The 15,871-nt window shown below is 54.7% G+C and overlaps 1 protein-coding gene across 2 annotated transcripts in view; it reads left to right on the top strand.

Moving 5' to 3' along the window:
* The window catches only part of ITPR3 (inositol 1,4,5-trisphosphate receptor type 3), a 68,274-nt gene that overhangs the window by 17,377 nt on the left and 35,026 nt on the right, over nt 1–15,871 (top strand). For both annotated transcript variants that reach the window (XM_025271569.3, XM_044931257.2), the window contains exons 3-11: nt 9,870–9,991; nt 11,818–11,904; nt 12,373–12,531; nt 12,718–12,816; nt 13,613–13,696; nt 14,346–14,492; nt 14,678–14,773; nt 15,356–15,406; nt 15,603–15,745. In XM_025271569.3, the coding sequence (XP_025127354.2) occupies nt 9,870–9,991; nt 11,818–11,904; nt 12,373–12,531; nt 12,718–12,816; nt 13,613–13,696; nt 14,346–14,492; nt 14,678–14,773; nt 15,356–15,406; nt 15,603–15,745 (988 nt within the window). The remainder of the gene's footprint in view (nt 1–9,869; nt 9,992–11,817; nt 11,905–12,372; nt 12,532–12,717; nt 12,817–13,612; nt 13,697–14,345; nt 14,493–14,677; nt 14,774–15,355; nt 15,407–15,602; nt 15,746–15,871) is intronic.

Here is a 15,871-nt window from a genome sequence, read left to right as displayed (position 1 = left end):
GGTTATTTCAGGTCCTCTTCATTCTTAAAGAGACAGCATCTTATGCAGAAGCCCGCTATGTCTTCCCCCTCTCCAAAGGCAGACACTCTCAGAAAATGGGGTACCTCATCCAGGGACCTGCTTTTATGCTTTTGCTACTAATATGTAGAGACATTTGCATGAGTTATGTAGGGTATTCTTTTCCATTTTTCCAACCCCACATATTAAAGGTAGCCTTCTGTACAGACCTTTCTGCAGTTTTCTCGTGCTGCACTGTTTTGGAGATTTATCTGTATCGATCCCTGTGTCTGTAGTTCATCTGTTCAGTTGCTGCGTAATACTCCACTGGGTGAGCCAACTGCAGTCCTTTATTCGGTTCTGTTGTGGTGAACCTTTACTTCATTCGCAGTTTTTGACAGTTGCCAACAATGCTGCCGTGGGCACCCTGTGCACACGTGTCTCCCTGAGCCCGCGGGGTGTGTTCCGGGGGGGCTGAGCCCGGTGGGTGGAAGCTCTTCTGTCTCACTAGGAGCGGCCCCGCTGCCTTGCTTGGGGGCTGTGCGGGCTCACCCCCACTCACCCCCGACGCACTGTGGGTGCCCTTGCTGCAGCCCCATCCTGGTTTTGTCCCGCTTAAATGTCTTCCAGCCAGCTGGGTGTGAAATGGCATCTCACTGTGGTTTTAATTTGCATTCCTCTGACTACTAGAGAGACAGAACATCTTTTCATATGTTTATGAGGTACTTAGAATTTTATTCTTCATCTTTTCTTTTTTTCTTTTTTATAAAAGGGATACAAATACAGACTCTAGGATCCAGATGAGAGCACTGGTGCCCCCACCCCACCCTCTCCTGTCCCCATTTCCAGGGACAGCCCCACTGGAGAATCTAACTAGGTAATTTACTCATCCGGTTACACCTCAGGACACTGTGCAGGCATCCTTCAGGAACTTGCTCTCACACCCTCGCCCATCTCCATTGTTGATCCTCTGGGGAACCACTTTCTTCAGCTTCTTATGCGTCCTCCCCGTGGTTCTTCTTGCAAATGCAAACATATATTTAGACTCCCCTCCTTTTTCACCCTGGGGTAGCATTGTTTTTTGGGGCCATACCCACAAGGCATTGGTATCCTAGTTCCTTAGCCAGGGATCAGGGGTCAAAGCCGCGTCCCTTGCAGTCAAATACTGGACCACCAGGGAAGTCCCTGGGGTGGTATTCTATATACTCAGTTCTATATCTTTGCTGTTTTTACTTTGTGAGTTTTGCTGTGGATAGATCCTACTGGAGACCTTTCTATATTGGTACATAGAGATCTTGAACTCTCTTTCCGTTTTTTTTTCTTTTAAAAACTCATTTGTATCTGTATTCCTGGACAACTGTTAAAACTGTTCCTACAGATGATCTAGTTTTAAGCATTTCAAAAATATTTATTTTTTAATTGTGGTGAACAGCTACACAAACTTTACCATCTTATTCATTTTTAAGTGTATCGTGTATTGTACTGTTCAGTCACTAAATTGTGTCTGATTCTGTGCCCCATGGACTACAGCACACCAGACTTCCTGTCCTTCACCATCTCCTGGAGTTTGCTCAGTCTCATGTTCATTTAGTTGGTGATGCCATCAAACCATCTCAACCTCTATCGTCCCCTTCTCCTCCTGCCTTCAGTCTTTCCCAGCATCAGGGTCTTTTCCAGTGAGGCGGCTCTTCACATCAGGTGGCCAAATCATTGGAGCATTAGCTTCAGCATCAGTCCTTCCAATGAATATTCAGGGTTGATTTCCTTTAGGATTGACTGGTTTGATCTCCTTGCAGTCCAAGAGACTTTTACAAGTCTTCTCCAGCACCACAATTCGAAAGCATCAGTTCTTCGGCACTCAGCCTTCTTTATGGTCCAACTCACATTTGTACGTGACTACTGAAAAGACCATAGCTTTGACTATATGGACCTTTGATGACAAAGTGTACAGGTCGTGGGAATTCTGTGGTAGTGGTTAGGACTCTGTGCTTTTATTGCTGAGGGCCCCTGTTCAATATCTGGTCAGGAAACTAAGATCCTGCAAGTTGTACCGCCTAGCCAAAAAAAAAAAAATGTGTACAGGTGTACAGGTCAGTGGCATTAAGCACTCTGATCAGCTGTCACCACCGTCCATCCACAGAACTGCTTTTCCTTTGGTAAAATGAAGCTCTATATCCATTAAATAATAATTCCCCATTCACACCCCATTCACCCCACCCCACCATCTGACTTCCTGTCTCTATGAATCTGATTAGTCTAAGTACTTCACATGAGTAGAATCATACAGTATTTGTTCTTTGGGGACTGGCATGTCTCACTTCGCCTAATTGCTCCAGGGTTTACCCAGGTTGCAGCCTGGATTTCTGACCCTCCCCTGCCACAGCGCCACAGCTCTCCCTCACGTGGCTCCACTGTAATTTATTTAACCAGTCCGCTTCAATGGGCCATGTCCTGTTTCCAGTCTTTATCATTCTCAACAGTGTTGCTGCAAGACCCTTGTCTCTCGTCACGGTTTTTAAAACTGAGGTTTGTTTGTTTATTTTTGGCTGCGCTGGATCTTGTTGCTGCACACGGACTTTTCTCCAGTGGCGACACGGGGGCTCTCGTCGTGGCGGCTTCTCTCGTTGGGGAACAGAGGCTCTGGGGAGCCCAGGCTTCGGTGGTTGTGGCGCACAGGCTCTGTTGCCCCATGGCATGTGAAATCTTCCTAGACCAGGGGTCAAACCCGCGTCCCCTGCGTTGGCAGGCGGATTCCTAACCTCTGGACCACCAGGGAAGTCCTCTCGTCGCTTTGTACAGATGTGACTGTGCTGTAGGAATGAAGGTGGTGGTGGTGGTTATTTAATGAAGGACCAGTGGCAAAATTGCTGAGGCCAAGGGAAGGGACGTCTGAGTGGGTTCTGATCCAGACTGCAAATTTGCTCCCTGCTGGGGTGGTCCTATTCAGTGCCTCCCCCGGCAGTGGAACCAGAGAAGGCAAACCCATTCACCCTTTGCATCATTTCTGTGCTTGCTCCCCCAGGTCACCAAATGTGCTTATTCCAGGAGTTTTGCTCACTTGGCCCATCCCTCCACTCTCTCCCCTGCCCCACCCCAGCAGCATCCTGTCGCTGGTGTAGATTCTCCAGTGTCACCTTTATAAACCCGAGTATCGCGGTCACATCTTTATTTCTCATCCCGTCAGCTCCTACAGTGCTCTGCCTGGTGTACACCTTCTACCAGCCACGCACCCTCTAAGTTGCACATCGTTAAGGCTGAATAAGCTTTGCATTCTCTTCTGTAACCACAGTGGAGTCTTCAGTCTTCTGTAAGATGAGTCTGAATGTTAAAGATTAGAAACAGGTGTTTACATGATTTATACAGAGCTTAGCAGTGTGCACAACTGTGGCTGCGTAACTTTATTCCCTGTGCTCTGTTCTCGTCTCGAATCCCCTGCTAGTGCTTTTCAACCTTGGTTGAATAGAAGAACCGCTTGGGATTGGGGGTCCGGGTGGGGTGTGCCTTTAAAAATGCATTTCTCTAGGCTTCACCCACTGCCCAGGTCAATGGGGGAACCTGAGAGTTTGTGTTTTTTTTAAATCTCCCAACTCCCCTGGATGATTCTACACAGTGGTTTTTGGAGTATTACATACCATAGTCAGGAGGAGAAGGGGACGACAGAGGACGAGATGGTTGGGTGGCATCACCGACTCAATGGACATGAGTTTGAGCAGGCTCTGGGAGATGGTGAAGGACAGGGAAGCCCGGTGTGCTGCAGTTCATGGGGTTGCAAAAAGTCGGACACGACTGAGTGACTAAACAACAACAGTCAGTTTCTGGGAATGTCAGTTGATTTTATTTAATAAATGAATATCCTCTTGTCTGCAGCCTCACCAGCCCCGTGCCTGGCACCCCTGGTTCATGCCCATGCACACAGCCCTTACTGTAGGAACCCCCCCGGAGCCCGACTTTTCCTTGGCCTTTGATGCTGCTGCTCCTGTGTGGGTCCAGTCCTCCCTGCCCTTACACCTTTCCTTCTCTCCTCCCTTCTGCCCTGCAGTCCGGTGAAAAGGGAGGTTCTGGCCCCTCCTGGGTTTGGGCAGGGCCACCTCTGGGCAAAGAGCGAAGCAGCGTGACAGCAGGGAGGTGTGCGCAGGGGTGAACCTCAAGCATTCATTTATTTATTCATTTTACTTTTTGCTGTGCAGGGTCTTTGTTGCTGTGCACGGGCTTTCTCTAGTTGTGGTCAGTGGGGGCCACTCTCTAGTTGCGAGCACAGGCTCTCGGGCACGTGGGCTTTATTAATTGCGGCTCGAGGGCTCAATAGTGGTGGTGCACGGGCTTAGTTGCCCCGTGGCATGTATAATCTTCCCGGACCAGGAATCGAACCTGTGTCCCCTGCATTGGCAGTCAGATTCTTAACCACTGGACCACCAGGGAAAGTGAAAGTGAAGTCGCTCAGTCGTGTCCGACTCTTTGCGACCCTGTGGACTGAAGCCTACCAGGCTCCTCCGTCCATGGGATTTTCCAGGCAAGAGTACTGGAGTGGGTTGCCATTTCCTTCTCTGGACCACCAGGGAAGTCTCCCACAAACATTTTAGTGGGCTCAAATCATTTATTCATTCAGTAAGCATTTTTTTTTACTTGCTTTTCTCCTCTGTTTTTTAAACCATTAAAAAAAATTGATGTATAGTTAGTTTACAATGTTGTGATAGTTTCAGATGTATAACAAAGTGATTCAGTTATATATACATATATACATATATATATATATATATGTATATATGTATGTGTGGGTTTCTCTGGTGGCTCAGACTGCAGAGAATCTGCCTACAATGCGGAAGACCTGGGTCTGACCCTGTGTGGGGAAGATCCCCTGGAGAAGGGCATGGCAACCCACTCCAGTTTTCTTGCCTGGAGAAGTCCATGGATAGAGGAGCTTGATGGGCTAAAAAGTCCATGGCGTCGCAGAGTCGGACACGACTGAGCGACCAACACTATACACTATGTGTATGTATATATATTCTTTTTCAGATTCTTTTCCATTATAGATTATGAAGCTATTGAATATAGGTCCCTGTACTTTCACAGTAGATCCTTGTTATCTGTCGTTTTTGGGTACAGCAGTGTGTGTGCGTTAATCCCAATCTCCTAGTTTGTCTCTCCTCCCACCCCAGCCCTCACTACCTTCACTAACCCCTTTTGGTAACTGTAAGTTTGTTTTCTGTATCTGTGGATCTCTTCCTATTGTATAAATAAGTTCATTTATATCACTTTTTTAGATTCTGAATATGTGATATCATATGGTATTTGTATTTCTCTTTCAGACTTAATATGATAATCTCTAAGTCCATCCATGTTGCTGTAAACGGCCTTCTTTTACATTGCAGACTAATACTCCATTGTGTCTATATACCATACCTTCTTTAGCCATTCATGTGTAGATGGACGTTTAGGCTGATTCTGTGTCTTGGCTGTTGTAAATAATGCTGCTGTGAACGTTGGGGTGCGTATATCTTTTTAAATTAGAGTTTTCTCCTAAATATGCCCAGGAGTGGGATCAACAAGCATTATATGTTATGTATTATGGGCAAGGCTCTAAGGGAGCATCTGTGTAAGAGAAAAAGACAAATTTGACAAGTTCTAGTAGCAAGTTTCCAAGAAAGATAAAGAGGAATCGGGAGCAGGGAGGGATCACTTCGGGCGTCAAGTCTCTGCTGGGATGCTCCAGGGCAGCGTGTGTTCTTCAGATCCAGGTTCTGACCCCTTGTGGGCTGTTAAGGCTGTCATGGGGTCAACCATCCTTCAAAGAATGGGATAGAATAGCATTAGGATGCATCTCCTGCTACCTCCAGTGAATTTTAAATGTGAAGCTTTTTTATTTCTAGAAATTCTATTTGGTTCTTTTTCTGCTCTGTCACTTTTTATCAGTTCAGTTCAGTTCAGTTCAGTCGCTCAGTCGTGTCTGACTCTTTGCGACCCCATGAATCGCAGCACGCCAGGCCTCCCTGTCCATCACCAACTCCCCAAGGCCACCCGAACCCATGTCCATCGAGTCGGTGATGCCATCCAACCATCTCATCCTCTGTCGTCCCCTTCTCCTCCTGCCCTCACTCTTTCCCGGCATCAGGGTCTTTTCCAATGAGTCAGCTCTTCACATCAGGCGGCCAAAGTACTGGAGTTTCAGTTTCAGCATCAGTCCTTCCAGTGAATACTCAGGACTGATCTCCTTTAGGATGGACTGGTTGGATCTCCTTGCTGTCCAAGGGACCCTCAAGAGTCTTCTCCAACACCACAGTTCAAAAGCATCAATTCTTCGGTGCTCAGCCTTCTTCACAGTCCAACTCTCACATCCATACATGACCACAGGAAAAACCATAGCCTTGACTAGATGGACCTTTGTTGACAAAGTAATGTCTCTGCTTTTTAATATGCTGTCTAGGTGGGACACATTTCATAGTTTCCTGTTTCTCTACAGAGATCCTCAAGCTTTCCTTTATTGATTTAAGCAGAATTTTACAGACGATGGCTGTTTCTGAAGTCTCTTCGTGTCTGTTTCTAGTGTCTTGCTTTGTGGGTTTGTTTTCTCTTGTGACATCTGGCTCCCAGGAATTCCTGGTTATCTTTGACTGTATATGGGTCATTGCATTTGAACATCTGGTCTGAGGGGTTGTGGACTAGGATGATGGTATCTTCCTGCAGAGAGGGCGTGGATATCCTGTCCCCAGATTCCTGGGGACACTGCCTGTCCAAGACGCGAGCCTGAAGCCAGGCTTGAGTTTGGGGTTCCTGGCACCATCCAAGAGACTCTGTGGTTAGGAGCTGTTCTCTGGGGTCAACCCATGCTGGGGGTGTAGCCCTTTGAAGTTCCAGCTTTTAAAGGGAGGGTCTCCTGTTATACTTCCCACCTTCCCTGGGCCTGGGCTTGAATATCTGCCTTGTCACCAGGCAAAGCCGTCCAGATAAGAGTTCGTGTTCTCTGAACTCAACAGATGCCCAGTAAAGTCGCTTGGGTGTTTACATACCTCCTTGGTTCCCCTTTGATCTTCTGTTCTGGCTGGATGACCCCTCACTCAGTTCTTGGCGTGTGCTAAGTTGCTTCAGTCGTGTCCGACTCTTTGTGACCCTGCGGACCATAGCCCGCCAGGCTGCTCTGTCCATGGGGTTCTCCAGGCAAGACTACTGGAGTGGGTTGCCATGCCCTCCTCCGGGGATCTTCCCCACCCAAGGATCGAATGTGCGTCTCTTATGTCTCCTGCATTGGCAGGCAGCTTCTTTACCACTGAGCCACCAGGGAAGTCCTCAGTTCTTTAAGAAGTCTTAAAATAATACATGTTTGAGAAATCTGGTTGCTTTTGTTGTTTTCTGGTGAGGTGGGTCCGGAATGGATTATAACCAGGGTTCTCTGCCCTGTCAGGCTTAGCGCCTACTCACCACCGGGGACAGGCTGTCCCCATTTGTTTCATGAAACAGTGACCGCGCAATCTCTCTCCTCGGTGAGTCAGGTCAGAAGAGTGAAAACTCTGCTTTCAGGCACCCGGGGCAGCGTTGTCTCCCCTCCTTTTCTCCTTTCTGCTTTGGGTGTGGCGGGCGTCAGCTGGGTGGGGAGGGGCGGGTTGCATCCCATCTCCAGGGCCGTGGGCTTGCTGCCCTCTCCAGCTCCAGGCTCACTCAGGGCCTGGACTGCCCCCTCCTGTCTAAGTAGACCAGCCAGCCAGACTCAGAGCCTCCGTTTAATATTATAAAGTGGAATTAAAAAACAATACAGTCAATTCATATGCATATTTATGTAATGTAAAATGGGGGGGTGTAGGGCCAGGATCTGAGTGAGCCTGGAGCGTGGGGGGGGCGGCGTTGTGGGGGGAGGGTTTGTGGGTAGGGAACAGGGACAGTGTAATGCCCCAAGCATGACAGGAGAAAAAGAAGGACAGCAGAGATAAGCAAGTAACACACAGATTTTAGAAGGAAATCTTGGGCACAACTAGGAGACTCTTGGCAGTAGTCAGAACCGGCCTCTGAAACGAGTACCGCGGCCACAAATGGAGGTGGTGGGTGCAGCCATGTGATACCTTCTCTGAAACAGCACAAATCTCCCTGTGAGGTTTGAACAACACAAAGGACAACACAGATCCCTGTTTGTATCACAGCTGCATTCTTGGGAAAGGCAGTGTTTGCTAAAAGCATGCAAAAAAGACTGTATATGCGCACCACGCTGGGCCCAGAGTGCGCCCACAGCATCCATCTGTGAGCGGGTGGGACCCCTTTCTGTTAGGGCGCTGGTGCCTAGCATCCCTGTCCTGCCCACTACAGGCTAGCTGTCATCTCACTGGTTGGGACAACAAAGATCACCCCCTCCCATTTCTAAAACACCGTGCTCCCCCAACTCCTACTGGGAGCTATAATGTGGTGACCAGGGGACCAGGAGCCCTGAAAACTCCCATTTAGCCTGGAGAAGCAGGAGGACTTCGTGGAGGGGTGACCCCCCAGCTTCTTGAAGGTTGGGCAGAACCCTGTAAAGACGTACTCTGGGCAAAGAACTGAGTGTTTCCAAAGTGATGCCCTCTCATGCTGGTGGTACCAGGGTGGGCGAGCTAGGGCAGCCCTCGGGGGCTCCGTCTGCTTATGCAGTTGTCTTTTCCCCTGTGTTCAAGGAAGTTCTGTGTTCTCTGAACTTTGCCTCACTTGGTTCCCCTTCCTGATGACCAGGGGCCTCTGCCTGCTGTGGGCTAGGCAGAAACCCCAGTTTTGTTTTTAGTTTCCAGGGGTTGTAGGACTAGCTTTGACCAGAGTGGGGAATATAGCCTTCCCTTAAAGGCTAGAGGGAGGGGCCTGACGGTGGTGGTGGGGTGCCCCGTCTCTGATCTGCACCCCCGGGAGCCCTGTCTGGGTTCCCAGCACGACAGTCTTCCTCCTGTATTGCTGCCGATCAGGGAGGCACAGCACTGCAGCCTGAGAGGGGTCTTAGAGGCCATGAGCTCAGTCCTGTGCTTTCCTGGGATTCTCTCCTGTGACGGAGAGCTGCCTCACAGTATGGCCTGTGGTATTGTCAGACAGGCCCTGTCCCCATGCCAGCGTTTCACCGCACCCCAAATCCTTCTGTCTCTTCCCACCACACTTTAGGGTTTTCCAACTCATGCCTCCTTTCCATAGGTAGAAAAACCTAAACATTCTTTCTGGAGTTTGGGCTTACGAAAATCATTGACGTTGTATCTATTTCCAAAATAAAAACCAGCTAATAAAGAACCTATTTCTGGAATTTTAATTGTCTCTGTCTTAGGTTGAATTTGCTAGAATCAGAGCCTAAAAGGGAGAATTATGAAGAAGGGGTCCCAGGCGGAGTATCAGGGAGTCTGGCTCCTACAGGGCAGGGACGAGCCGAGCAAGGAGGTGGTTTCAGGGAAAGAGAGGCCTCAGGTTGATCCCATAGGGACCAACAGACAGTCTCCTCCTCCTGCCGTGGGATGGAAGCCACCTCTGGGGCGGGGGATGTATTGATAACTTCCCAGGGAACCGTGGGCAAGATAGTGATGGGCCAGAGAGGGCTGCTGCTGTGAACTGTTGGCCGCCAGAGTACAAAACCTGGACCCAGACCGGGCACAGGAGGGGTCCTAAGGGCTTCTGATAAACTTCCCGCGGGGAAGAGGGCACGCGTCCATCCCCAGGTGAGGGCCTGTTCTCAGACCTGCTTCCCAGCCCCTCCATCCTACTCAGCACGATCCGGGATGCTTCAACTTCTCTGGGGGTCTTCCAATACTGCCTCTTCACCCCGGTGGGGCCAGGGGCAGTGGTGGGGGGCAGAGCAGAGGCGGGGTTTGCGGGCAGAGCTGCAGGCTGGGGTCTTGCCGGAGCCCCGTGTGAACTGATCTCCCTCCTTCTGCTCCCCCACCCCCCAGACTGCCTCTTCAAGGTGTGTCCCATGAACCGCTACTCGGCCCAGAAGCAGTACTGGAAGGCCAAGCAGACCAAGCAGGACAAGGAGAAGATCGCCGACGTAGTGCTGCTGCAGAAGTTACAGGTCTGGGCATGTGGGTGTCCACTTGCCCGTGTGTCTCACGAACCCGGGCACACTCACAGGGCTGCCGCTCATTGGAGCCGATAGGGCCTAGTGGCTGAGTCCTGAGGTTTGACCCATGCGGCCAGAGACTGGTGTGTGTCGCTGTGAAGGAGGTGGGGGGTCTGAGCCCGGCCAGAAGCCCACTCATCCGCCGCTCTGTGCCAGTTAGAGGCAAGCGTCTCCTCCTCCAGGCCGGTGCAGCCCTGTCCCAGGACCCGTGGCGCAGTGAGCTGTGGACTGCCTTCAGCGGGTCTTAGCTAGGCCTTCAGCGGGACATCGTAGTGCAGTGAGAATCCTGGGCAACTGTACATGGAGTTACAGGGGCTTCTAGAGAAGTGGTTTCAGCGAACCTGATCTGAGAACTAGTCTTAGCCTCGCCCCTCATTCTGTACAGTTGGAGCCTGGGGCCCTTCGGGGGGACTAGGCCGTTGTGGCCATCCTATGAGTTGGCACGGGGCTTAGATGGTCCCTGGGTCTCTGATCCACGTTGTTGCGTGGTGTGAGGGCCCAGTGGTGGCCCTCAGGCCTCTCGGTTCACATCCTGGGTAGTTCTCTCCGGACCGAGCTCAGGGCCCCCAGTCCAGTGGAAGCGAGTGGGAGGCTTCACTGGGGTCAGCATTGTAGCGTGCTGCTGGGACCCTCCCCTGGGCCTGGGGCCCAACCTGCTCCCACCACCAGGCCGGCCTTGCTTCCAGTATCCCCTTCCCCAGGAGGTGGGTGTGAAATGGGAAAAGAGAGGGCCCGCTCCACAGCTGTGAGCCGTGCTGGAAGGAGGGGGCTGGGTGTGGGCTGCTGAGCTCTGTTTTACCCGAGACCGTCTTCACCCCCGCTGGGGGCTGTCGAAAGCTTCTTCCCTGCTGCCGCTGTAGGCCCAGACTGGGCTGTGGGTCTGGCAGGGTGTGGGGCATTCACGCGTGTGCAGATCCTCAGCACCACACGTGCTCACACAGCCAGGCGCTGAGGTTTGTGCAAAGTCACGTGGTGCCTGGCACGGCGCCCCCGCAGCCACCCTCCCAGCAGCTTCAGGCCTGAGGCCTGGATAACGGGACTGAGGAGATGGAGGGGCAGAGGGACCGCTGCTTTAAGGAGAGCTGGTCTGATGGAGGAGACAGCGCCCCCCACCCCCAGCAGGACCCCTTCCCCCAAATCTGATGGAGGAGGCACAGCGTATCCTCAGGCAGCTTCCAGGCTAATGGGACAGAAGAGCCTAAAAAGGTGTCCTTAATGGGAGGCAAACCAAATCCTGGAGGACCGGAGCCGGATCCTTCAGAGTTGGATGTGGCCCGTCAGGGAAGGCTCCCTGGAGGCGGTGGGCTGGGAGCACATGCGGTGCTGGGGAGGGAGAGTCGCAGAGGAGCGGGAGGAGGAGGAGGAGGAGTACGTGGTGCCCAGCACACTAGCGGGGCCAGGCCAGGGGTTCTGAGTCACGGCCCCAGGACTCTGGTGTGATGGGGGAGGAAGCCCAGCCTTCGGCTATCTGCTGGGGGTGTTGGGGCTGTAGGGGGCTCAGGGGTCTGTTGGCTGCCCTCCACCAGAGTTAGGTGGTGGGAAGGGGGCAGAGAGGAGGGACCTAGGGCCCCGGGCTGACTGCTGGGTGCCCAGGCTGCCCCTCTGCACTCTGAGCCTCATTCTCCCATAGCAGCGGGAGGAACAGGGCAGATGGCCTGGGGTGGGCGGGAGGGGGGTCACTCTGGGTGCAGTGGCAGGGCCTGTGGATGAGGGGGGGTCGTGCCCCTCTAGAAGTGGGCTCCTGGGCCCGGCCTCCACCGTGGCGTGTGTCTGTGCAGCACGCAGCCCAGATGGAGCAGAAGCAGAACGACACGGAGAACAAGAAGGTGCACGGGGACGTCGTGAAGTACGGCAGCGTCATCCAGGTGCGGGGCGGGTGGGTGTGGGCTGAGGGGCAGCACCCGGCCGGCCCATGGGACGACTGCCCGCCCACCTCTGCGTGTGCACGGTGCTTGTGAGCTGTGTCCACGGGTGTGTGTGTGTACAGCACGGGGGTCACAGCGCAGGGCCTGGAGCCCCGGGGGCCAGGCTCATGTCATGCTTCTGTGGCCTGGGCGAGTTGCTTCCCTTCCCTGGACCTCTCTTTGCCCCATCAGGACGATCAGGCCAGCAATAGTAAATACTTTTCTCCAGCTGTTACAGGATTACGGGAGCTAATACGAGTACGGTGTTTAGAGCAGGGCTTTTTTGTGTGATCACCTGGATGCCAGACTGGGTGTGGTGTGAGTGTGTGTGTGGTCGTGTTTGTGTCCTGTGTGTCCAAGGGTCCTGTGCACCCCCTGCTCTGATGGGCCGGCCTCCTGGGGTGACCTCACCCCCGCCCTGCCCCCCAGCTCCTGCACATGAAGAGTAACAAGTATCTGACCGTCAACAAGCGGCTGCCGGCCCTGCTGGAGAAGAACGCCATGAGGGTGACGCTGGATGCCACGGGCAACGAGGGCTCCTGGCTCTTCATCCAGCCCTTCTGGAAGCTGCGGAGCAACGGGGACAACGTGAGGATGGCCTGGGGGGAGGGCCCTGCTGGAGGGCACAGGCCGCAGCTCCGGGGGGCCTTCTACAGGGTCCTTGGCGGGGGTGCTGCACGAGCCCAGGCCCGTTTCTCAGGGGCCAGAGTGACCAGAGAGAAGCCTGGGGGCCCCGCCCTCCGCACCCTCACCCTGCTCCGTCCGTCCCCGTAGGTGGTTGTGGGGGACAAGGTGATCCTGAATCCTGTCAACGCCGGGCAGCCTCTGCACGCCAGCAATTACGAGCTCAGCGATAACGCTGGCTGCAAGGAGGTGAGCGGGGCGGGGGAGAGAGAGGTGGGCTGAGGTAGGCTGGGGCCTGGGACGCGTTGCAGGAGGGCCTGCACCTGGCCAAACGTCTCTCGAGCAACAAAATCCAAAGAAACTGAGACTGAGCGTAACAGCATACATTCACAGTTGGAGCAGTTAGAAACAGTAGGATACAAAAAGGCCAAAATCCAGCTGCTATTTCTGAGATACTGGGAGCGAAAGCCAGGTACTGGGTGTGATTGCTGCACGGGGCACCAGCGAGGGGGCGAGCCACGCCTCTGGCCCGGCCCATGGAGCCACCCCACTCTCACCCTTTAGAAGACGAGCTAGCAGGGCACCTGGGACTTGTTTTTGCTATCTAGGGCTGCAGCATGAATCCCGCTAAAGCCTTGTCTGAACTGGTTGTTTGGCTTCTTATTAATTTCTGTAGATTAAAGAGTCCGGGGACCCTAGTTGGTAGTCTCATTGGGCCGACCCTGCAGGGGAGGAGTGTCTACACACCCCCTCCCCGCAGGGTTGCTCCCTCTGGTCCTGTCTACCACTGGAGGGGCTGGGTGGGCCTTCCCGACCCTCTTCCTGTCTCCCAGCGTTTGCCCACATTCTCCAGCCCACAGGGTGGCTGCCCCAGGGCAGGTGGGCTGGGGCCTAGGGGCCCTGGTTGGGGGCAGACACCCCCTCCCTGTGCTCATTCATGGGCGCTGGGCTGGTCTCCCCTCACCCACTCAGGGCCTTCAGCCCCGCCCACTCCCCAGGGGCTGGGGGCCTGCCCAGCCTCACGGGTCTCTCCGTACTTCCCCAGGTCAACTCTGTGAACTGCAACACCAGCTGGAAGATCAACCTGTTCATGCAGTTCCGAGACCACCTGGAGGAGGTGCTGAAAGGGGTAAGGACTGGGGACACCCCTTCCCCTGCTGCCCCACCCGCTCCTGGTCCCCCTGCCTGCCTGCGCCCACCTGCCGGGCACCCGGCTCTGCTCCCTGTCCGGTCCCTGCTCCACGCACCTCCTTCTCTGGCTCCACACCCGCTGCAGCACCCCCAGGGCCGTTCCCAGCCACACCAGCTGGCCTCTTCTCTGTCTCTGGCCTCGAAACCCCTGCTCCATCCGCTACCAGTCCTGGCTGAGCTCACTTTGTTTTCTGGGAAGGGGTCGTGGGCACAGATCCTCTGAGCGCTCTCTCCCCTCACCCACGCCTCTCCTGGCTGAACTCACTTTGTTTTCTGGGAAGGGGCTGTGGGCACAGATCCTCTGAGCGCTCTCTCCCCTCACCCATGCCTCTCCACAGTTCCAAGCCAAGCCCCCTACCCTCTGCCCCATGCCCTCTCCGTCAAGGATGCCAGGCTGCCTGGTCAGGGCCTGTGCCTGCCAGGGTGGGCGCTCGAACACTCGGGGTTTCCCCTGCCCGTGGCCGCCCTCTGCGGGGGTGGGCTGGGGCTCTGTGTACCTGCTGGCTCTGGAAGGCGTCTAAGATGGGGTGGGGGGCTCGCCTGCTGGGAGGGTCCCAGGCCGCCCTGAGCCCACAGCCCGCCTGCAGGGAGACGTGGTGCGGCTGTTCCACGCGGAGCAGGAGAAGTTCCTGACTTGCGACGAGTACAGGGGCAAGCTGCAGGTGTTCCTGCGCACCACGCTGCGCCAGTCCGCCACGTCGGCCACCAGCTCCAACGCCCTCTGGGAGGTGGAGGTCAGAGCCCCGCCCCTGCCGGGTGGGAGGTCACCCCCGCCCCCACCCCCACACACGCACACACAGCGTCTGTCTCCTCTGAGCCCCTCCACAGCCAAGGGGCCAGAGAGGATCGCAGAGCCACCCTCCCAGAGCCCTCCGGGCCTGCAGTGTTCCTCCCATGCGTTTCTTCCTGCCTCGCCCAGGTGGTCCACCACGACCCGTGCCGTGGAGGAGCTGGCCACTGGAACGGCCTCTACCGCTTCAAGCACCTGGCCACCGGCAACTACCTGGCTGCTGAGGTGGGTGGGGAGGCAGAGGGCATCCTGGGAGCCCCAGCCCCACATCCTGGGGGTGTGTAGACACTCCCAACAGGTTGATCTTCCACACATGCACGAGCGTGTGTGCCTGGCACACCCCTGCACGCAGACTCACATGTCTGTTGACTCTGTTTATTTGTGCTTATTTATCTATTTAACCGGTATTTGTAGTCATGCTCGGGTGATGATAAGTCTCACGGGTATGATGATGCTCCTGCCCTGTGCCAGCAGCTGTTCTGGGCCCTGGGGCTACAGCAGTGAGTTCGACTCCCAGCCCTGTTGCAGCTTAACATTCCGCATCCGTCTTTGTCCATGACGCACAGGCTTGTGTGTATCAGGACGTGTATGTGTGTGTGTGTGTGTGTGTGTGTGTGTGTGTCTGTCCGTCCATCCAACTGTGGGTCTGTGGAGGGCAGTGATCTTGTGGGTGTGTCCTCCAGGGCTGGCATGAATCCTGGGGCCGGGCTGGGCACCCCTGGGAGGGTAGGGGCTGCCTGCCCCAACCCAGGGTCGTTTTGGAGCGGGGATCATGTGGATAGCTCCCCATCTTGAATCTCTGAGCAGGAGAACCCCAGCTACAAGGGTGACGCCTCTGATCCCAAGGCAGCAGGCATGGTGAGGACCGGGGAGGGTTTGGGGGCCGGGGAAGGGTGACTGACTGTGCGTGGCTCTGGGGTTGGGGGGTGGGGAGGCCATGAGACCCTGGGAAGTGGGCTGGAGGGAGAAGGCCTCTCAGGTGGGATCTTGAGTTGTTTCAGGGGGCCTGAGAGGAGGGAAGGGCTCCTGCCTGAGTCAGGGTGCCCGCCCCCAGGGTGCGCAAGGCCGCACAGGTCGCCGGAACGCTGGGGAGAAGATCAAGTACCGCCTGGTGGCTGTGCCCCACGGCAACGACATCGCTTCCCTCTTCGAGCTGGACCCCACCACGCTGCAGAAGACCGACTCCTTCGTGCCCCGGTGGGTGGGCACTGTGGGCCTGGGGTTGGGGGGGGTTGCCTGGGCTGGTAACCGGACCCCAGTACCCCCTGCTCCTCTGTCCTTCCTTGCATGACCCATCCCTCTGGAGATCCAGATCCGAGGCAG

The sequence above is a fragment of the Bubalus bubalis genome, chromosome 2 (genome assembly GCF_019923935.1).
Source record: "Bubalus bubalis isolate 160015118507 breed Murrah chromosome 2, NDDB_SH_1, whole genome shotgun sequence".
In the NCBI taxonomy this organism is placed as follows: Eukaryota; Metazoa; Chordata; class Mammalia; order Artiodactyla; family Bovidae; genus Bubalus; species Bubalus bubalis.
The sequence above is the reverse complement of the archived record's forward strand: the minus strand, read 5'-3'. Positions and strand labels throughout refer to the sequence as shown.